General features: G+C 46.1%; 1 protein-coding gene across 1 annotated transcript in view; it reads right to left on the bottom strand.

Moving 5' to 3' along the window:
* Positions 1-250: 250 nt before the first annotated feature.
* Positions 251-22,383, bottom strand: part of Itih6 (inter-alpha-trypsin inhibitor heavy chain family member 6) — a 34,862-nt gene continuing 12,729 nt past the window's right edge. The window contains 10 exon segments of the mRNA XM_042684905.1: positions 251-462; positions 1,309-1,686; positions 3,001-3,114; positions 3,412-3,447; positions 4,102-4,194; positions 6,508-6,667; positions 6,669-8,548; positions 10,046-10,217; positions 15,705-15,821; positions 20,963-21,132. Coding sequence (XP_042540839.1) covers positions 251-462; positions 1,309-1,686; positions 3,001-3,114; positions 3,412-3,447; positions 4,102-4,194; positions 6,508-6,667; positions 6,669-8,548; positions 10,046-10,217; positions 15,705-15,821; positions 20,963-21,132 — 3,332 coding nt within the window.

Below are 22,383 nucleotides of genomic sequence, written 5' to 3'. Positions count from 1 at the left end.
GCTGAAGAGCTGAGGGACAGCGCCCAGGCCCAGAGTTCAAGCCCCACGACCGACCAAAAAAAAAAAAAAAAAAGAGAAGAGAAGAGTCTCTAATATTCTAGGTTTATAGGCCTGCATGACTTTATGTGTCCTGGTATATATGTCTTTATGTGTGTCCAGGTCCCCAGGTCTTTTTGTCTTTGGCTCACCCCATGCCCCAACCCCTTGATCTCCCTAATTCAGTTCTCCTGGCTCTGGAGTTTAGGACCCATCACAGGACATAGGCGAGGTAGGGCTGGCCAAGCAACTGTTCTACATGAGAACGCATCACCAGCCAGCAGGAAGTCCAGCGAGGCAAGAGTCTTGGTGAGTCCTTCAGCAGCCTTTTGCCTAGAACCACAGGCACATCTGGGCTGTGTTGCCTCTTCAGGTAAGATCCATTTGGCCCTGTCATCAGGCGGATGTCTATGTGCTGGAACTGCCCTGAAGAAGAAAGATGTAGTGGCCAGTTAGGGCAGTGTCTAGACTCCCTGCACAGAGCTCAAGGAAGAGCCTTAAGGAGGAAATCAAGAAGGAAAAGCAGGAGGGTACAGGGGCAGTAAAGACCCAGAGGAGGGAAAAGGCTGGGTGGGCATCGTGGGAAGCATTGAGAAGCTACATGGGATAGGAGTGTAGGCTAGAAATAGAGGGCCAAGGCAGATGATATAGCAGAGGAAGGAGGAGATGCAGGAATGGAGGAGAAGATAAGGCAGATTGAAAGGAAGAAGAGATAGAAGGAGCCCAGAGGAGGGAAAACTATTTAGTCCACTATCACAGCCCCCAAACTCTGGCATGGGCAGCTGTTCCTAGATTCTGCCAGTGTCTTTTAGCCTACAGTCTGAAGTTCTATGGTTCCATTTCATAAAGGGATAAATATTTAGAGGGAAGTTTATAATATATGACTCCTTTTTGCCTTCAGGATAAATTCAAAGCCTTTATTCTGACAATCATCTCTGATCACTAGTTCTAGCTCCTCCATTGTCCAGTCCTTTCAACTTTCCAGATGGGTAAGTCTTTCTTTAACTACAAGGCTCAAAGAGATCCCAACCTTAGGTCTTCTAGCCTCCTGGGCTGCTTCTTATCTAACAAAGATCACTTCCTGTGATCACTACCCATGTCTGGCTCATTCCTTTCCCCAGATCAGGAGTTTCCTAAGAGCAGAGCCTAGTTCTGATTTCCTCTTTGTAGCTGAGGGTACCAGGTGCTGGAGGAGCATCTACCCTTCCACCCTGACAAAGATCTCTGGTAGGCTAGTAATCTCTGGCTTCTCTTAGCCCGGACAGCACTTACCCATCAGGCCACGGGCCAAAGAGCTGAGGCCTGAGCCATTGACCACATAGAACCCCAGGTGGGGTAGTTGCAAGTTGCTGGGCTGTCTGTAGTGGTGTCGGAGAATCAGGAATTCCAGGTAGGGCCCAAGGCGGAGAGTGAGACGGGCAGCAGAAGTCACATGGAGCTGCAACTTGGGCTTCTTCACCAGGGCAGTTTGGTGCCAGGATAAGTGCAAGGTGCCTTCTCCTCTCACAGATATGGAACTGCGGGTGATGGTGATGGTATAGGCCCGAGGCTTGTCTGTAGTGACTGTGATGATCTGGAAGTATGTGCGTGTCTGGTCCTCATGGCCTGGTCTTGGTGGTGCCCCAAGCAGCTTCCCACTCACATGTAGCCCTAGAAGGTGAGAGTGTGGGCCCAGAGTACAGGCTTTCATATGGTCAACCACAACATAGGCAGAGATGGGATGTCTTGGGGCTCACGGTTTAGTTGAGCCAGTACAGATTTGTTACTGGTAGGTTGGTTTCTGAGAAAATGCTTCTGACATAATCCTTCCTGAGCAATGTGTAAAGATGAGGAGGACATGTATGTGTGTGTGCACTCACTTTTGTGTGGTTATTGGTATGTGTATGTGTGTGTTTGCCTTTGAGTGGCTTGGTTATATTCAGATAAGCATTTCTAAGTACATTAGTGCATTTGCATATGTGAAGAAAGTGACATGTTGAAGTATGTATTTTGAGAGAGTACCAGTCCTGGGGCTTGAACTCAAAGCTGGGACACTGTCCCTGAGCTTTTTTGCTCAAAACTACTGCTCTACCACTTGAGGTACAGCTCCACTTCTGACTTTTTGGAAGTTTATTGGAGATAAGAAACTCATAGACCTTCCTGCCCAGGTTGGCTTCAAACCACGATCACCAGATCTCAGCCTCCTAAGTAACTAGGATTACAGGTATAAGCCACCAGCACCCAGATGGAGTATGTATTTTTGATGGTGTGTTCATGTGTGCCTCTTGACATGTTAGTGTTCTATGTCTTAGTGCAATGGAGTATGTTGTGGATGTCAGGGTGTGTGCTGTATATACTGCCATGCATGTGGAGTGTCAGTATGTGTGCAGGTGGGCATTTCTGTGCACCAGTGATTTTCAGGCCTAGAGCAGCAAAGAATGTGTGCTACCTGTGTGTGCTCAATTCCTGGAAACTGGGATTCATCTGGGGCTATCAATACTTGTGTGCCTGAGTGTGTTGATTTGCAAGCCATTGTCTCTATTTTGACATGTGCTACATGTTCCTATGTGTCTGGGTGCATGCTGGCATATCTGTGGGTGTAGGAATCCAAAAGAATTTACTGTCTGTCACGATGCTTATCTTTGTGTTTGTCCATGTTTTTTTGAGCACTCTTGTATGTTACTGCATGTAACTGAGTTACTAAATATCTTGAGTTGTTAACAGGAATACATCTATCTTTTTTTTGGCCAGTCTAGGGGCTTGAACTCAGGGCCTGGACACTGTCCCTGAGGTTCTTTTGCTCAAGGATAGCACTCTACTACTTGAGCCACAGGGCTATTTCTGGCTTTTTCTAAGTATGTGGTACCGAGGAGTTAAACCCAGAGCTTCATGCATGCTAGGTGAGCACTCTATCACTAAGCCACATTCCCAGCCAAATACACCAATCTTTAATGTGTGTGTGGATGAAGCTCTTGGGGCTCTCACCTGCCTTTGGGTCCTCTATGAGCTGCAGTAGGTCGCCTGGACGCCCATCCACTGTAAAGCATATCTTGTCTTCTGAGTGTGGGATGTGGATCACAAAATGGGGATCTCCATCCACTGTAAGGCAGGAGATGTAACTCTTGAAGTATGTGCTTTGAACGAATAGCAGGGAGAAGAGGGAAGAGAAAGGAGGGGAAGGCCATGCCTATTTCAGGAGGGAGGGAGAGAGAGGGGAGAAGGAGGAGGGAGGGAAGGAGGGAGGGAGAGAGAGAGGAGAAGGAGGAGGGAGGGAAGGAGGGAGGGAGAGAGGAGGCAGAGGAAGAAGGAGAGGGAGAGGGAGAGAAAAAGGGAAGAGCAGAGGAAGAGCTCAGTCCCCGTACTCAGGCAGGAGGGTCCTGGAGATGGCTGGCTTACCGGAAGATGAGAAGGTAAAGATGCTTGGCAATGTGCCTGTAAAGGAGAGAGGGCTTGTGTTGTTGAGGGACTGATCTAACACATTCCTAGCAACCCTGGGATCTTTGAGTCACCTCCTTCCAGGCAAGGTCCAAATTCTTGAATTCAGTATTTAAGGCTTTTCTGGAATTTAGCTCTACTTTTCAATCTTTTCTTGTTTTCATTCCAGTACTGGAGCTTGAACTCAGGGCCTCATGCTCTTGCTTGGCTTTTCTTGCTTAAGGCTGGCCCTCAACTACTCGAACCATACCTCTACTTCTTCAGTCATTCCTTTATGCTCCAACCAAGTGGAACTGACTGGTTTTGGCTTTTTGAGATACTATGTAGCCCAAGCTGGCTTTGAACTTGCAGCCTTCTTGTCACAGCTTCCAGAATGTTGGGATTGCTGGCATGAACTACCATGCCAGGCTCTTGCCTTCTCTTGCTAGTGACCCTTTGTTGCTGTTTTTCCTGCCATCTGGAGTGTGTTCCTTTCCTCTAGCAAGGATCAATTTCTAGCTCTCCTTAAAGGCCAGCTTAATTAGTGGATCTATCAAAAAAGTGACTTTGCCAGGCGTCAGTGGCTCATATGTATAATCCTAGCTACTCAGGAGGTTGAGATCTGAGGATCATGGTTCAAAGTCAGCCAGGGTAGAGGAATTTTTTGCTCACCTTTTGCTAGCTCCACAACACTTTCCTGTGATTCTATGCTGCCTTCACCTACTCCCAGAGTCTCCTCAGAATCATCACCCCCATGTGGACTTCCTGTCAATTACAAAAAAAAAATAAAATAAATAAGTGGAATTGTTCACCCTCTATGGCAAAGATGCCTTGTACCCTCCAAAGGGCCTACCTAGCTTCTAAAGTGACTTACCTCTCTCCGGGACTGGGACCTTATGCTCATCCCAGACTCTTAGTCTCTGACTCATTCAGGTAGTCATTCAGGCATTGCTTAAGCACCAGGATATAGTGGTAAAAAATGCAGACATTTTTTCTTTTTTTTGATGTGTGCCAGTACTAGGGCTTGAATTCAAGACCTTACACGTTTTCTTGTTAGTTTTCACTCAAGGCTGGCGCTCTGCTCTACCACTTCAGCCAAGCCTCCACTTTCCTCTTCTTCTCACTTTTTACTTGTTAATTGGAGAATAGTCTCACAGACTTTTCTGCCTGAGCTGGTTTTGAACTTCAGTCCTCAGATCTCAGCTTCCTGAGTAGCTAGGATTATAGGTATCAACCACTAGCACTCAGATAGTTTGTCACCTGGTAAAGCTCATAGGTCAGTGAAGAAGTCAGGCATTCATAATTACCAATGATGATAAATGCTGTAAAAAAAAACTAGCAGACAGACTAAAGAAGTAATAGAGGTCTAAAGTGGTCTTCAAGGGGGAGTAGGTAAGGAGATCTGACCTAAAGCACAGGCTGGAGTTTTAGGGGCAAAGAAAGAGATGAAGGTGCTAGGAAGAGGCAGGACAAGGCAGGCAAGGCAATTGATTATCAAGCAGAGAGAGTAGATTGAAAGATGTCCCTGAATGAACATCAAGGAATGACCAATGGGAAGAATAGTAGAGAGATTAGAGGTGCTGGGGTTCAGAAAATGGATCAAGGGTGGAAGATTAGACAAGAATGGTATAGGAGTATCTCATTCAGGGCCTTGCAGGGTGATGAAAAGGACTTTAGACTTCATGACAGGTGTGATGAGAAATCCTTGAGGGAGATTAAGTAGGGAAGGGACAATGAGTGGTTTATGCTTTTAAAAGACATCTTTTAGAGCTGGGCACTGGTGGCTCCAAGTCCCAGCTACGCAGAAGGCAGAGATTTGAAGATTTCAGTTCAAAGCCAGCACAGGTAGGAAAGTCCATGAGACTCTTATCTCCAATTAGTTAGCATAAAGCCAGAAGTGGAGGTGTGGCTCAAGTGGTAGATTACCAGCTTTGGGGGAAAAAGCTAAGGGACATTGCCTAGGCATTGAGTTCAAATCCAGGCACTGAGTTCCAGCCCTGGCACTGGCACATACACACACACACACACACACACACACACACACACACACACACACACACACACACACACCTTTTGGCTATAGAGAGAAAACAGCTTGCAGCAGGACAGGAGAACAAATGGAGACACTAGTGAGGAGTGTGGAACAGTTTCATGGATGAGATGCAATGGTGCTCTGCACCCTCACTTGTTCCCTAAGGAAGGCAGAATAGTGGAGTGGTGAAGTACATTTACTTTGGGACCAGATTGTATGGGTTCAAATCTCTAAGTAGCCATGTGACATACTAGAAGTTATTTTACTTCTCTGTGTTTTAGTTATAAATGCATATATCAATAGTTTTCTTATGTAGCTTGAATAAAAGATTATGAGTACATGATATAGAAAAGTACTAACTATAGGAAGAGTTCAAAACTGTTATTTCAAGATCTTTATGACATTTGAATGTAATTACAAAAGATCAGAAGAAATAAAAATAATAAAGGGGGGCTAGGAATGTGGCTTAGTGGTAGAGTGCTTGTCTAGGATGCATGAAGTCCTGGGTCCAACCCCTCTGTACAGTATATATATAAAGCCAGAAGTGGTGCCCTGGCTCAAGTGGTAGAGCACTGGGACAGTGCCCAGGCCCTGAGTTCAAACCCCAGGACTGGCAATAATAATAATAAATATAAAAATAAAGGTAATTACCATTATCTTTCAAATTTTTCACCTCTCTCCTAGTAAGCAGGGCTGTTCAGAGAGCACAGAAAAACCAATCCAAGCTTCCTTGGCCAGTGATACTGTAATTTACACTCCCAAGTTCCTCCCTTGCTTGGGAATCATCAGCATCATGTCCAACAAAGCAAATGGCAACACTATTGTCTGACCTGTTTATTTCTGTTCAGCCTTCCCAGTCTTATCTCCCAAGGCCTCTGATTTTGCACCTAGCTACTGAGATCCAGAGATGTTAAGCAACTAATCCACAGTCCCAAAACAAACAAGAAAGGACGAGCATATCTGCACAGGCTTTTAGACTCCCAGCACCTGGTGTTCTTCATTCAGAACTCCTCACCATGGCTTGTCCCTTTGCCTGTGGTACTCACCGTTTTTATCAGGAGTGAGGAAGGTATAGAAAGCTGGCGGGTTCAAGGACTCCACAAACTTGGACTCCATCATTGATTCAGACAGCAGCTCTAACTCTTCTGGGAGATGAAGCAGACTGATGGTTTCAGGGAGAGTACTAGAAGGTAGCAAGATTGGCAGGATTGGGGAGTCTGTCTTTGGGCAGATGACTAAAACTGTTGAGTAGGGCTATTATTGAGAGTCTTGGCACAGATGGCCTCAATACTTGCCTGGTGCTCTGGGGTCCTATCAGCAGGTCTTGTTGATGCCAGAGCCTTCCAGTGGGCAGCAAAGAAGGCAGAATGGGGGTAAAAGGAGTAGCGAGGGGTTCTCCAAGAACAGAGATGGTCATGGTACTGCTAGAACCTGTGGTGCTTAAGACAGTGTTTGAGAATGTGCTAAGGCTCTGAGGAGGGGGAGGCCTGGGTTTGGCAGGTCTAGGAGGTAGCAGCATTTGTGGTGTATGGGGAATTGGGGTTCCAGGCTTAGAAAGTGATAAACTTGTGGGAGTCTGGTGAGGTGGAGTGCTAGGTTTAAGAAGTGGAGGGATTTTAGGGGACTTGGGTAAGAGGATTCCAGGTCTAGGGTGTGGTGGATTTTTGGAGATCTTGGGAGCAGGAACTTTAGGTCTGGTATGTGGTGAAGGTTTAGAGATCTGAAGTGTGGAGGTAGGTCTGGGCTGTGGTGTGTGTTTGGGGAATTGTGATATGAATACCTCAGAATGGGGATGTGCTAGGGCATCTGATTTAGGTTGTGATGTAGTACCGGGCTTGTAATGCTGTTTCATAGTGCCAGCTTTGGGTTGGGTTGGGATGCCAAGATTCAGAGGTGGGATTTGGGTCTTAGAATTCATGGGTGCTACAATAGAAGGATTCTGCCGTGATGGAGCAGTAGGTTTTTGTGGCAACAGAGCAGTAGAATTTGTAGGCATGAGGGCAACAGGTTTCATCTTGACAGTTGACTGTGCAAAGGTGCCAGAATCTTGTGCTACAGTTTTGGGCTTTGAGTGTGTTGATGTTGATAGACTACTAGAGCTCTGACCCAATGGCTCCCCCTCCTTGGAACTGAGAGTCTTTTTCATAGAGAAAGTGGTAGGTAAGGTTGGTTTCACAAGTCTTGATTTGGGGGAGACCTTGGGCACCAAAGTTGGTCGAGCTGGACCTGTTCCTAGACCATGACTGTTCTTACATGAGGGTGTGACTGTACCTGGTACATCTGTGATAGATGGCTGCCTTGTGGCCTCCTCTCTGGCCTCCTTGAGGTGCACCATTACCAGTGAGGTCAGAGGTGTGACAAAGTTGTATTCAAGGGATAGGTTGAGAGCTTTGGCAGCCAACAGATTGCGAGTGGTGGTGTCACGGGCTTGGAAGCGCGCCTCCAGCAGCTCTCCAATAGTAACATAGGCCCAGAGGCGGCGGATAAAGCCAGCCACATTGAGGGAAGGCTCTCCTGAGCAACCAAAAGTCTTCTGGCTGTTGTTGGTGGCTTCTTCACTGTGACGTGCCACCAGCAGCTGACCCTTGGGGCCACGGGCTGCTAGGTGGATGCCTAGCTCCTGCTTGCCTGGCTGCACCTGGCCAGCCACCACGAGTTCTGAGCCACCAAAGTAGTTGGAGAATAGAGCCCAAGGGGAAGACCCCACCAAACCACCTAGGTAGTCCAGACGCACATCCGCCAGCAGAGGCATGGAGATTTCCTCGTAGATGCCCTCTAGCTGCAAAGCTGCATCTGCGTCCTCATATATTCGTCGGGCTGCTCCTCGATTCTCCAGGGACAGGCGACGAAGCAAAGGGAAATCTGCATCATCCCCAAAGGCCAAGCTGAAAAGGGCTACCCTGTGTCCCAGTGCCTGACGGACATTGGAGAGGATCACACTGGGAGTTGTCACGCCAGCTGTGGGCTCTCCATCTGTCAGGAACATGATAAGAGGTATCCTCCCCACACTAGGGCCCTTTCCAGGCTCCTGGTTACTATGGTTCAGTACTGAAGCAGCGGCCAGCAGAGCTGCATTGATGTCAGTCCCTAATTGGAGAGCAGCAGATTGTGAGACCACCTTCTCTGGTCACTCCCCACCCCCACCCCCGCCCTTTTTAGCTTCCTTTGTAGCTAGGATTTACAGGCCAGAGCCATTGGCACCTGGCTAAGTGCTTTAAGGGAGAAGAAGCTCGGGCCCGAAGAGAAATGTGCTCTAAGATACATGGAAAATCAATTATGCTCTTCCCACAAGAACAGAGAATTGGGAAGGAAATCCAGAGAATATAGGGACATGTTTGTGTAAAATATGTAATAGTGAATTGCACACATATTAGAAGCCACACCAACCTCCCAGACTCAGTCACATCTCTTTTCTCAGGCTGTTTGGGATGCTTATCTTTCCCATTCCTCCACCCACACCCAGGCTTCCCAAGATCTGACAGTGAGGCCCACATGTCCTTGGCTTTTAACAGCTCCCAAACTTAGGACAGTTTTTTACTTGTTTCCTAATGTGTGTGTGTGTGTGTGTCCTTCATCAGATTGGCAGCTACCCAAGGATAGCACCCCTACCTTCTTGCTACAGTGGAAGAAAGGGATGAAATGGCAGGAGGTGGTGGTGGTGGGGACATCAGTGATCCACTGAGAGGAGGTTGATCAAAAGCTAGAATCAGGGCAGCAACTTGATAAAAAGTTTGGAAATAAATATTTAGATTATTAAGATGTGTGCCAGCGACTCACACCTTTAATACTACCTACTCAGGAGGCTGAGATGTGAGGATCATGGTTCAAAATCAGCCTGAGGCAGGTAAGTCCCTGAGACTCTTATCTCCAATAAACTACTTAGGAAAAGCTAGAAGTGGTGCTATGGTTCATGTGGTAGAGAGCTACCCTTGAGCTGAAAAAGTTCAAGCATAGCACCTAGGTCCTGAGTTCAAGCCCCAGGAATAGCATATACACACACACACAACACACACACACATATACAATGTAGATTATTGAATTTAAAAGTTTCAGCAAATTCTTTTGTTTTTGCTTTTGTGGGTATGTGTTTGTGTGCCAGTAATGAGGCTTGATCTCAGGGCTTTGTATTCTCAGCAGTTTACTTTTCTCTAGTCAAGGTTGGAACTCTACCACTTGAGCCATATCTCTACTAGCTTTTTGCTAGTAAATTGGAGATGAGTCTCTTCATATTTGTCTTACCCTGCTGGCTTCAAACCATCATCCTCAGATCTTAGCCAGTTTGTAGCTAGGATTTACAGACCAGAGCCGCTGGTATCCAGCTAAGTGCTTTAAGGAAGAGGAAACTCAGGCCCAAAGAGAAATGTGCTCTAATATACATGGAGAATCAATCATGCTCTTCCCACAGGACAAAGAATTGGGAAGGAAATCCAGAGGATATAGGGACATGTTTGTGTAAAATCTGTAATAGTGACATTTCTGGCCAGGTGAGAAGTGAGGAGGCTGGGGAAAATGAAGAAAAGATTCTGGGAACTTCCCCCAATTCCCCACACCCTGCCCATATGGCTAAATAGGGCTAACACTTACAACCATCTGCTTCCATGTGACTCAGGTGGTCTTTGGCACTGTGAATATTCTGGGTAGTGGCCTGGATAGAGCCTCCGGCTTTCCAGACATTAACTGTGTCAGAAAAGGAGATGATGTTGAAGTAATCATTGGCTCGCAGTTCGCTGAGGATCACATTCATGGCTTTTTTAGTCTGTGGGGGAATTGATGAGGTAAAGAAGATGAGACAAGACTTGAGGTCTATGAGTTTGAAAAGCTCCTTCCATTCAAAGCACTAAGGTCTGTTTGATGGCTTTAAGACTATCTAACTCCATCATTCTGAGTCTAGAATAGCAAATCCAAATACCCTGGATTTCTTTGGTCCAAAGACTAAAACTACACCACTCAACATGGCAGTCATTAGCCGCATGTAGCTATTTAAATTGAAATGTAAATTAGTGAAAGAAAAATTTGAAAATTCTCTTCTTCACATTTAAGTGTTCAATAGTTTGAGGTCAGTGGCTGCTGTAGTAGATGACACATAATTTGAGAACATTGTAATCATCAAGGAAATTCTAGTAGAATGTTTGAAATTCTTTCAAAATAAACAGAAGAATAGAGGTGTGGTTTCAAATGCCTGTAATCCTAGCATTCAGGAAGCTGAGGCTACAGTACCAGGAGTTTAGGCCAGACTGGATTATATATTGAAACTGTTTCAAAAATAACAAAATAATAAGGCATCGGTAGCTCATGTCTGTAACACTAGCTAGTCAGGAGGCTGAGATATGAGGATCAATGCTTAAAACCAGCTAAGGCAAGAAAGTCCATGAGACTCATCTCTAATAAGCCACCAGAAAGCCAGAAGTTGGAACTATGGCTCAAGTGGCAAAACACTAATCTTGAGCACAAAAAGCTTAAGGACAGCGCCCAGGCTCTGGAAACAAAAAGGGTTAGGAGAAAAAATTAAGTGTAATCCATTTAATTGTGTGTGTGTGTGTGTGTGTGTGTGTGTGTGTGTGCAAGACTGAGTTTTGTGACTGTGACATAGAACATTATTGTAAAAAAGTAACAACTGTAATCCCCAAAGTTGAAGCAGATTAATAAAAAACTTCTTAAATATGAAAGCAAATAGAAAGTTGTACTAAAGATGGGTGTGGTGGCACCTACCTGTAAGTAATTCTAGCATAGGGGAGGCTGAAGCAGAAGGATCATGAGTTGTAGGCCAGCCTGGGCTACCATGTCTTAAAAAAGAAAAAAAGAAAGAGGAAAGTTCTTCTGTACAGAAGTAGTCTATATCTATGTTTATTTGAACTAAAGAGTGCTGTGTTTTATGGGTCCAGACCCAATTGCTTAGGATTCAAGAATTTCAAGACCTTAAAGTTTGAGTGTCTTATGATTCCAGGTCTCTGTAGCTGCCTCACAATAACTTGGCATGCTTTGGTTCTCCTCTAACTTACTTTTTATCCTCATATTGCTTCTTCCAGGAGAATATTCTCACCAGCTCTCAGATAACCAAGATTCCACTTTACCTCTACAACTTCAATCTTGTGCCATTTTAATATAATACTCTCTCACTTTAAAAATATGTATCTTCATGGGGTTGGAGACATGGCTCAGGTAGTAGAGCATTTATCTCTGTCTACCTTCAGCTCTCTCTCTATATATATGTATAGATACATATATATCTAGAGAAAGAGAGATATAGTTATATCTATATATAGATACATAGATATATAGCTAGAGATAGATATATAACTATATCTATTACGATCTCCCTATCTATCTATCTATCTATCTATCTATCTATCTATCTATCTATCTATCTATCTATCTATCATCTATCTCTTCCTTAAGTTTCCTATTCTCATCCTTCTCACCCAGACATCCCTTGTCCCAGACTGTTTACTGACTGTCTTGTGTGGAATATTTTCACTATGTAGCCATATATCAAGGCCTCTGAGAACAGGACTTAGAATAAGTCTTCTTCTTATCTTCCTTCTCCATGACACTGCTTAGAAAAGGGAATCAGGTTTGTAAATTCTAGTATTAGGTAGAATTTATGGAACACTTGCTATGTTCCAAATACTGTACTAAATACTTTAGACGTATCAGCACAATTAATCCTTACAGAAACACAACAAAGTCACTAATATCCTTATTTATAGGCAATAAAACAGGGTCTCACAAAGGTGGTGTAATGTGCTCAGATTCACATAGCTGACAGATAATAAATTAGAGACTAAAATCCAGAGACTAAAATTTAAAACGTTTTAAATCCAGTGATAGTTATTTGTACAGTGTTTTACTTTCAGTCATTTTGAAAGGTATGGATTTCAGAGACTGTAGGACATTTGAAACTCACTTTCTCTATACCTTAAATTGGTAAGCAATGCCTGAATGCTTCGAAGGTGATCTGAGTCTTTCTTGTCATAGGAAAAAATCTATCCTGGAATCGAGAGCTGTGTACCATACTCTTATTTCCATTGAGAGGTCTGAGACTTAAGAGAATGGTTTTTCCTTAGAGCAGAAGTACAAAAGTGGGAGTCATGGGAGTCTACAAGTCAGACATGATGTCAAGATGTCAACCAGGGATACGTTATGTTTTTAGAACTATGTGGTTTAATTTTTTAAAATTTCCAATTGCTTTTAAAATTTCCAAGGTATCTTTATGTTACTGATTTCTAGTTTAATTCTACTTAGTCTGAGAGTACACTTTGCATGACTTACGCTGTTTTAGATTTGTTAAGGTGCACTGATGGTTAATCTGATTGATTAGATTGAGAGACAACTAGGAGATTAGTAAAACACGTCTCTGAGTGTGTCTGTGAGGTGCTAGCAGAATAGATTAGCACTGAGTAGACTGTTGAGTACAAGTGGCTCAGGCCTGTAATCCTTTACCATTCAGGAGGTTGAGATCTGAGGATTGCAGTTAAAGTAAGCCTGGGCAGGAAAGTCTATGAAACTCTTATATTCAATTAACCATCAAAAAGCTAGAAGTGGAGCTGTGGCTCAAGTAGTAGATCTCTAGCCTCAAGCAGAATAGTCAAGCTATAGCACAAGAACTGGAGTTCAGGTGGCAGTACTGGCACACCAGTTTACTAAAACAATATTTTAGTAGACTATTGACAGGTTGTGAAGCTGTGGAAGGTGGGACTTCACTGGAGGAAGTAGGTCACTGGGATGGACTCATGAAGGGTACAACTTGTCCTTGGGCCCTTCTATCTTCTCTTTGCTTCTGGGATGTCATGAGGTATTATGTTCTTCCTCTATGATATTTCTATTTGCCACAGGCCTAAAAACAGTGGAGCAACCTGACCATCGTCTGAAACCTATAAAACTGTGACTCAGAATATATCCTTCCTCGTTTTTCAATTGTTTCTTTTAAGTACTTGTCAGAGTAATGAAAAACTTGCACAGGTGTAGATTGTGATCCCCAATGCAGTTTGTTGGTAAATGTTCTAGGTGGGCTTGAGAAGAATGTGTATGCTGTTGTTGATAGGCGAAGCATTCTACAAATGTCAATTCAGTCCTGGTGGTTGAAGGTTATATTTAGGTCAACTATGTATTACTGATTATCTGCCTATAGGATCTGACAACAGAGCTACTTTCATTTGTTGCCATTATTTACTGGTAGAGGGGTACTGAAGTCTCCAGTTATAATCTTGGGTTTGTGTATGTCTCCTTTCCATTCTACCAATTTTACCTCAGGAATTTTGGTATTGTTATTAAGTGCATACAGATGAATGTTTATTATGTCTTTTTGGAGAACTGAACTCTTTGACAAAATATTGTGAATGTGATTTCTAATAATTTCCTTCCATGAAGTATATTTTATCAAAAATACCCCCTTAAGCTTTGTTTTGATTTGGGTTTACATAGTATAATATTCAGTGAACCTCTATGTTTATTCTATCTTGTCTTTATATTTATATATGTGTGTATTATATATAACTTACATTATATGTATATTTCATAGACACAACATATGAATGGGGTTTATTTTATTACTTTTAAAATAGTATTTATTAATTAATTAATTTATTGTGCCAGTAATGGGCCTTGGGACCTTGCACTCACACTTGACTTTTTTGCTTAAGGCTGATGCTCTGCTACTTGAGCCTCATAACCAGTTCTTGAGGTTTGTATTATTATCAGTGCTAAAACTGTCTTTTAATTGGCATATCGAAGACAGTCATATTTAAAATGATTACTGATATTGATGGATCAATATTTGTAATATTTAAAACTACTTGTTGCTCTTATTTTTTTATTTCCACTCCCTTTCTGAATTCTCTAAGTTTAATTGAGCATTTCATATGACTACATGCTTTCTTATCTCAGCGTGTCCACTATGCTTAGAGAAAAACATTTAGTGGTTCAAATCAAGTTTACAATGTGGGTTTACAACGTGTCCAAGTCTGCTTTAAAATACCACTTGATTCACGGGGTGAATATATTATAAAAGCGTATTTTCCCCTTTCCTCTCTTAAAACACCATTCTTGTGAGTTGAATTTATTCCTAAACTATGTTTGCTGAAAACATCATTATTACTATCTTCAGGATTTATGTCACATAAGATAACAAAAATCTAATTTTTGTTTTAGATTCAATTATTCAGTTTCTAAAAGTTTCATTAAATTATATATATACATGTGCTGGATAAGCAGGTAATTATACCTGCTTGCTGAAGAAATAATAATATTTATTGGAAATATAGCTACTGGTGATAATTCCCTAATTTTTTGTCTTAAACTTCACTAAGCTGTATCTTCCACATACCGTGAAGGAGCTAGGCTGGCATAGTGTTAAAGACTAGGGGAGAGAAAGCATTCTGCAGTTCTGAGGCTGGGGCTCAGGCCCTCATCCAGCTAGTATTCCTGTGAGATGAGCTATACCAGGGATCCTGACCCCTACACACCTGAGTAAGTTGGAAAGACTGCAAAGGGCTTGAGTCGGATCTGGCCCTCCCATTGCACTCAAGCTCATTTGAGACACTTCCTGTGAGACCACACGTTGGTTGAGTCATAAAAAAAAAAAAAGCTTAGTTAGCCTAAGCTCTCCAGGGCTGAGAGCATTCTGGATGGAAATGCAGCTTCCAGAACTCCATGACTGACACACAAGGGGCAGGGAAACTAGTGACCAAGGCTCAGGGATAGGAGTGTTGCAAGGAGAAAATACATGGCCCCAGAACTGCAGGAGTTCAAATGCTACAATTTCAGCATTCTAGAAGATCAGGGCTTTAGATTTAAAAATACAATTAACATAAACCCTAGGGGATAGGGCATCCAGAAGAATCAGTCATCATTCCTAAAGGTCACATTGGATCAGGATTCTATGATCACAGGGCTCTCTGTCTTGAAGGTTCAATGAACTGGGGACACATCAAGTCCTGGAAAAGTGGGACTGAAACTCTTAGTGCTTTCAAGCCCCAAAGATCCATGTCTCAATGTTCCTCTGATTCTGTAGCTCCAGGAAGTGTGGCTGCCATGAGGTAGGGCACTAGGTCCCTAGGGAGAGCCCAGTTCATGAGCTCTGAGAGGCTGAGAGAGGCTGAGGTGTCTGGTTCAGGGTGAGGGTGGGGTCTCTGGTCCCATTCATTGTGCCACCTCTCTGTCTCTGTCTGTCCTTCTCTGTCTCTTTGCTTTGTGGGCCTGGGAATATAACGGCAGGACTTAGGAAGGCCCCCAGGGTCATTGGTACCTGCTTCATCTTGGTTCCAAACATGGAGCCGCTCACGTCAATAACAAACACCACGTTCTTCTCCACAGGCTGGAGGCCCCTGGGGGCAAAGTAGTGAATGAAATAGCCCCCATAAATCTGGACAAACAGAAGGGAAACCAAGAGGAAGAAGAAGGGTGAGAGACAATGTAAACCAGACCCTCTGCCTCTCGCCCATAAGAGCCTGCACTTTCCTTCCCAGGACGCATCCCTGCTTCTAGTTCAGTGGCCATGTGTGTGGAGGTTTGCCTCATGTCTGTTTCCCACACCAGAGCTGTGTCTCTGCTGGCGGTTCAGCCCTCCATCCCAGGCCTTGCCCAGAGCTGTGGAGTGAAGAAGACTGGCTTGTGGCCCAGGGCTCCAAGGACCAGGATCTCTGTAATATGTGAGTTCCTGTCCGTGAGAGAGCTGGGCTTACACAGTCTTGAGGGTCCCCCAGGGACGTTTGCCTGGGCTCCAGGAACTCCAAGTATTGTTTTAACCTCCCTCCATAGAATGAGCCTGGGGCCCAGCTCCTTGCTGCCAAGGGCTGGGAGTCTGCAGGGCCTCCCTCTCCCCCTCAAACCTCCTTTCTGCTGTTGCTGGGCAGAGCAGGGAGAGGAGGAGGCAGCAGAGGCCAATTGAGCTGTCTGTACAGAGGGGATTGGTTGCACCAGGTACAGATGCCTGGGGCTGTCCTGGATGTGATTGGCTGCTGGCCCCCTGCCCCCTCCACCTCTCCCTCTCCCTCTCCCTCTGCAAAGCCTGGGGGCTGGGCCAGCTGAGGGAAGGGAAGGGGGCTGGGAGGCCCCTCAGGACCAGAGTCAGCTCAGCCCACTGATGTCTGGGCTTGCTGAGGCCCTGGGCTCCCCTGAAGCCTGTGCCTGAAGCCTGAAGGAACTGCAGCAGTTCTCTCTGCCCAGGGAAACAGTTCATCCTCCTCTCTGCCCTTGGGCCAGCTGAGATCACCAGAGGAGGTGGAAGCACATGGTGGCTTCTTGCTTCCTCTGACTCCCAAGTAATGGGCTGTGGATGGGAGGTCTGTGCTTCCACCCAATCCTAGCACTCTTTCCCAGTTCCCCAAGGCCTCTACCAGTCAGCCTGCCATTGCCCGGGCCATGAGCAGCATCCAACTGGCAGCCTGTGTGCCTGTCAGACCTGGGTGTGTGGCAACTGGGGAAGCCCTGCCACGCGGCCCTGCCCCTGCTCTCTCCAGACCCAGCTCCTCTGTGAGCCCATTCCTCTGGGGCAAGGACACACTGGCCAGCCCTCCTCAGTGTGCTCATCCCATCCACACCCTGCCAGGGGGAAGGTGAAAGGTGTAGATCCTCCCATGGGCGCAAAACCCACCCTGAACTTGGGTAGGGTAGCCATTTCCATAGCCTTTTCCCTCTGGTTAGTGCCAGGCAGCTCCACAAGTGCCTTCTGCCCTCCCCATCGGGCGGCATGCTCTGCCTCCTGTCTCCCACTCAGCACCTCCACAGCACCCACCCATAGGATGCTCTTCACTAGGCATCTTTACCATCCAAGTCTACAACCCTTTGTCCCCAGTTTCCTCACACTTTTTGAATTTTTTTGGTCAGTCTTGGGGCCTGAACTCTGGGCCTAGGCACTGTCCCTCAGCTCTTCAGCTCAAGGTGAGCTCGCTGCCACTTGAGCCACACTGCCACTTCTGTTTTTCTGTTGGTTTATTGGAGGTAAGAGTCTCATGGACTTAGCTGCCCAGGCTGGCTTTGAACCATGATCCTCAGATCTCAGCCTCCTGAGTAGCTAGGATTACAGTAGGCGTGTGCCACCACCAGCCAGACACTTTTTGAATTTTTGTGCTGGTCTTGAGGCTTGAACTCAGGTGCTGGCACTGTCCCTGAACTCTTTTGGTCAATGTTGTCACTCTATTACTGGAGGCACAGCTGCATTTCCAGCTTTTTGGTAGTTCATTGGACTTACGAGTCTCTCAGATGTTCCTTTCCTGGGCTGGCTTTGAACCGTGAACCTCAGATTTCAGCCTCCTGAGTAGGTAGGATTACAGGTGTGAGCCACTGGCACTGGGCTCTTCCCACTTGTAACTAGGGTCTTTTGCTGTCCACAGCATCCATGCTAAGAATAATCAGGATTGCCACTGTCTCACCTCCAGTTCAATCCTGTAGAACTGGCAAGCCCCTGGGTCATTCCACCTCCAGTTCCACTTCTCACCAAAGGTAACTAAGACGACTGGATGTGTCCAAACTCATTGTACTCATGTGTGGAACTTCCTCAGGAGGATCTTTGTGTTGTAGGTGACAGTTGACTTGGGCTCCCATTTTCTCCAAAGGCCTTGGTCCTGAGATGCTGAAATCATCAACTCTTCGGATTTAGGTCTCTAAGCAAGTTGTCTGCAGGTAGTGGAACCTACTAAAGCCTGAAGTCAATGGCTGTGGGAATTGGAGTTACCTTGGAGTTGTTGCTATCAATACCTTATCATCCTTGCATGACCTCCGTGACTCTCTTGTGTTGTACCTCATATCACCACTAGTAACGCAATGTCTCCCTCCCCTGTCTAGGCACCTACATATCCCACTTCCCCACACATTCTGGACTGTTTAACTGGAGGGTTGAAGATGACTTACTGGCACCTGGACAAAGAGGATATGCATAGTCTACATCCCTGAAGTCCTTGTGTGTTTTCCAGTTATATTTTGTCTTTCTTTTGGAGGTACTATGCTTTTGAACTATTGGATTCTGGGTGTCTAGGCTAGAGGGAAGGCCTCCAACTCTTTGTATGTTATTATTATTGTTATTATTATTATTATTTTGTTGTTTGGGGTTGTGGGACTTGAAATCAGGGCCTTGGCCCCGTCCCTGAGCTCTTTCAATCAAGGCTCGCACTCTACCACTTTGAGCCATAGCTCCACTTTGATTTCTGAGTGGTTACTTGGACATAAGATTCACATGGGTACTTTCTGCTTGTGTTGGCTTTGAAAAGTGATGCTCAAATCTCAGCCTCCTGAGTAGCTAGAATTACTGTGAGCCACTGGTGCCCTGCTTATACATTATTCTCATACAGTCCACCTCTGACCTGAGGCTCACTCCTCTCCATACCTGAGTGTCACCTTCAGGTAGGTTGGATCATTATTCTGAACCAGGCCTGCCTCCATTGTATGTTATTTTCATGCCAGGCACCACCATCCCCAGGCTCACTGCTCCCCAGTCCTGAGGGTCACCTTTAGTTCTCCTGTGCCCTTGCAAGTCAACTACCCCCTCCTGTTGCTTTTTGCTCTTGCACACTTTGTGGGGTGCTGAGCTGTTCATTCTGAGGAAACCCTGCTCAGACTCAGCCTTCACTTGCCTAAATTTCTCTGACTCAGTGCTTACAACAACTGCACAGGCATTGCAGTGTCATTTCACCTATAGAACACAATCCAGCCACTTTGTGACTCCACAGAATTCTGTGTCACCTCATTTTCGCTCACCTACTGTATTGTATTTTAAATCCATCCTCCCCACTCTCCAGACAAAGTGGAAGCCAGGCATAGGTCTGACAAGATTCAACCACTTCCCTGTCATCCAGCAGTCATCTCGGCTCTGGGGTTTTCCCTGCCCTCAGAGCCTTTCACAAGGGCCATTTCTTTGTACTTTCAAAGTCCCTTGACAGCCACAAAGCAGTCCTTGATCCTCTTAATTCCCTTTATTTTGGTTTCCACCCCATCTTGTCTGTGATGCAAAAGGCATGTCACTAGCTCCAGTCAGTGTCCACCCTGCCCTTACCAAGAGGCAAGAAGTGGCACCTAGGTGGGATTTCCTTCAGTGTCAGGCAGCCCTGTTTATGACAGAGAAAGGAGACTGAGTGAAGGCGCGGGTGGAGGTGGGGCATTTGACAGATAAGGCTCCCTGCCACACAGGAAGTGGGCCAGGAGCTCAGGGCTCCAGGGGGGATGGCAGCACAATCAGTTGAGTGTGGGGGCATTGAGTGTGCTTTTTATGCTCCATCCTACCTTGACAAAGCTTGATCCTACCTACATTTCTTCTCTAGGCAATTGTGGAAAAGGTAAAGAAGAAAGCCCCTGACTCTGCCTCCATGAACAAAACACACCCACCTGGCAGTGCACTAGATGATGCCACCTGCTGGCAAGGTACCCCCCCAACCTGCTCATAGGAGAGGGAAGTTCCACTCATTCCTCCTTGAGGCCCTGCTACATCTTTGTGTCTCTGCATATGCTGTTCCCTATCGCAGCATGCTTTCACTCTGTACCCAGAATCAGAAAGTCCTACTCATTTCTTCCCAAGGCCAAGTCTTTGAGGAAATCTTCCTTCTATTAGACCCTTTCATACTCTGCCACATATATTTCATTTGCTTAGGCAGGATTACAAAAGAGGAAGGTACTAGCCAGTGGAGAAGGAGGAAGAAGGCACACTTAGGAAAGCTGCTACTCTGAGCAAGCTAGCCCGTATGTGAGGGGTGCTTGTGGAGAAAGGCATAGAATGGTTGGGAACTGTGAGGAGATTAGCTTGTATCAGGAAAGTGGGAGGGAAAAGGGGTGAGAGCAGACCTTTCAGGCTCTGTCCTCCCCTACTTCCTCCTTATCCTCCTTCTCTTCTAGCCAGGAGCCCTGGGTCCCTGGTGAGCTGAGCTGTTCCCAAGAAGCATAGAATCTCCTCGCTGTCTTCACTAATTCAGAACTGAAGGCACATGGCTTAAGTGAAGAGAGGGTCTTTTAGAAACCCTTGTAATGGGCCATTACCTGAGATACTAACATCTCAGCAGGCTGAGATCTAAGTATCACTCTTCAAATGAAGCTTTGACAGGAAAGTCCATGAAATGCTTATCTTCAATTAGCCACCAGAAAACCAGAAGTGGAGCTGTGGCTCAAAGTTGTAGAGTGCTAGCCTTGAATAAAAGTTTCTCAGGGACAGTGACCAAGACCTTAGTTCAAGCTCCATGACTGACAAAACAACAACAACAACAACAACAGATAAATCAAGAAAAAAAAACTGCACGGAAATGTCAGAGCCTCTGGCCCACCCGCCTCCCAGACTAAGGATGCTCCAGAATGGGCCATCACTTCTCACATTAAGGTCGGTATATGAAGACCTGATTTTAGTTTCTACAGTCCCAGGTGTCCTGCCATTTGGGGTGCTCATATGTGTGTGAAGCCAGGTGTCTTTACACATCTATCTACCCCGATCACACAATTCATTTATCCCTTAGGAGACTCAGATAGACAACTTGTCCACACCAGCACATTGCTCAGATCCAAGTTCAATCCACTTCCCTGAGGCCGCACCTGCACGTCCCCAATGATGTCCTCCATGGTCACGTCATACTGGACTATGAAGTCAGCCATGATGCCTGAGCTGGAGGAAGCAGACTGTTCTTGCATTGTTGGGGAGAAGGTGACTCGAACACAGGTCTCTCCTCTCTCAATCCTGGTGGATGGGGGCGAGTCAGCCTCACCTGGAGGGTTGGGGAAGGTCACAGTGGGGTGGCCTGGAGGGCTCAGCCCACAGAAAAGACACAGGTGAGGACAGCTAAAGGGACAACTGGAGGGGAGGGTGAGAAGGGGAGCCCTCCCATCACCTGCAGTTCTCTCTGGCTGCTAGGTCCTTCCAGCTGCTCCAGTTTCCTGCTCTGCCCCAAACCTTGCAGCCTGCTCCTGCTCTGCCCCCTGCCTCCCTGCCTCACACACCAAGCTCTGCCCTCAGCCCCAGCCCTGGAAGTCTGTTCTCACTCACAACCTCTCCCTGCCCCACTATCCATCCAACCTGGCCACTCTCCACACCACTGGCAAGTAAGTCCTCAGGTCCATTAGGAGCCTGGGTCTCCTCCCAGAGAGGTAGTATGCTGGGTGTGAGGACAGGGGCAGGTATACACACACACACACACACACACACACACACAAGCCTGGGTCTCTCCCATCCCCCTCCTGACTGTGGGAACCAGCAGTGCAGCAAGGTTTCCCTCTGGGATGGAGTTGCATGTGTTTCCTCCCCTCTGCCTCTCACTCCCAGCATCACATGGGGAATGAGCCTTTTAGTGGCTCATGAAATCACTGGTGACTTGCTGGTTCCGGAAGTTTGCTGAGCTGGCCACAAGAGCAACTGCTCTGGAATTTTAGTCCATGACAAGCGTCCATTTAGACATGTTCTCTCTGGGCTTCCCTCCCTCCCTCCTCCCAGAAAATGGAGACTTGGGAATTCTGCTCCCCCTCCTTCCTGCTACAGCTGTCAGGAAGCTTAGGGGCAAAGGGAGCCCCATACTCCTGAGCGCCTGCTGACATACATTCCCTGGGCTTCCTTCCTTCCAGAAGTCTTTGTTTGGTTTGATCCCCTCAGGATTGCTTCTCTCCTCTCTTTCAACCTTTAAGGAGAAGGGGGAGGGAGCTGCCATTTTTAGCTTAGGGCTTAAGAGCAGAGTCTGCAGCACTCACATGGCCTGTGGGCCCAGGTCCCTGCTGCTGCCCTGAGGCCCTGGACCAGCCATCCCTCCCTCCCACCCCCAGCCTCCCTGTCCATAGCCTAGCACTGACCATGTCTCCTGCTTCCCAGGCAGTCCATGTGGGCATGAAACTCCAGCAGGACCATGGATGGCCCATGTGCGAATCTGTGCATCTTGTGAGTGCCAAATAGCACTCGCTCTGAAAGCCAGCATGCAGTATTCACTGCTCTGCACCATAAATTTGGGGCGCATTGTTACCTAGTCCTCCTG

This window comes from Dipodomys spectabilis, unplaced genomic scaffold (assembly GCF_019054845.1).
Source record: "Dipodomys spectabilis isolate Male_0828 unplaced genomic scaffold, ASM1905484v1 ptg000091l, whole genome shotgun sequence".
NCBI lineage: Eukaryota > Metazoa > Chordata > Mammalia > Rodentia > Heteromyidae > Dipodomys > Dipodomys spectabilis.
The sequence above is the reverse complement of the archived record's forward strand: the minus strand, read 5'-3'. Positions and strand labels throughout refer to the sequence as shown.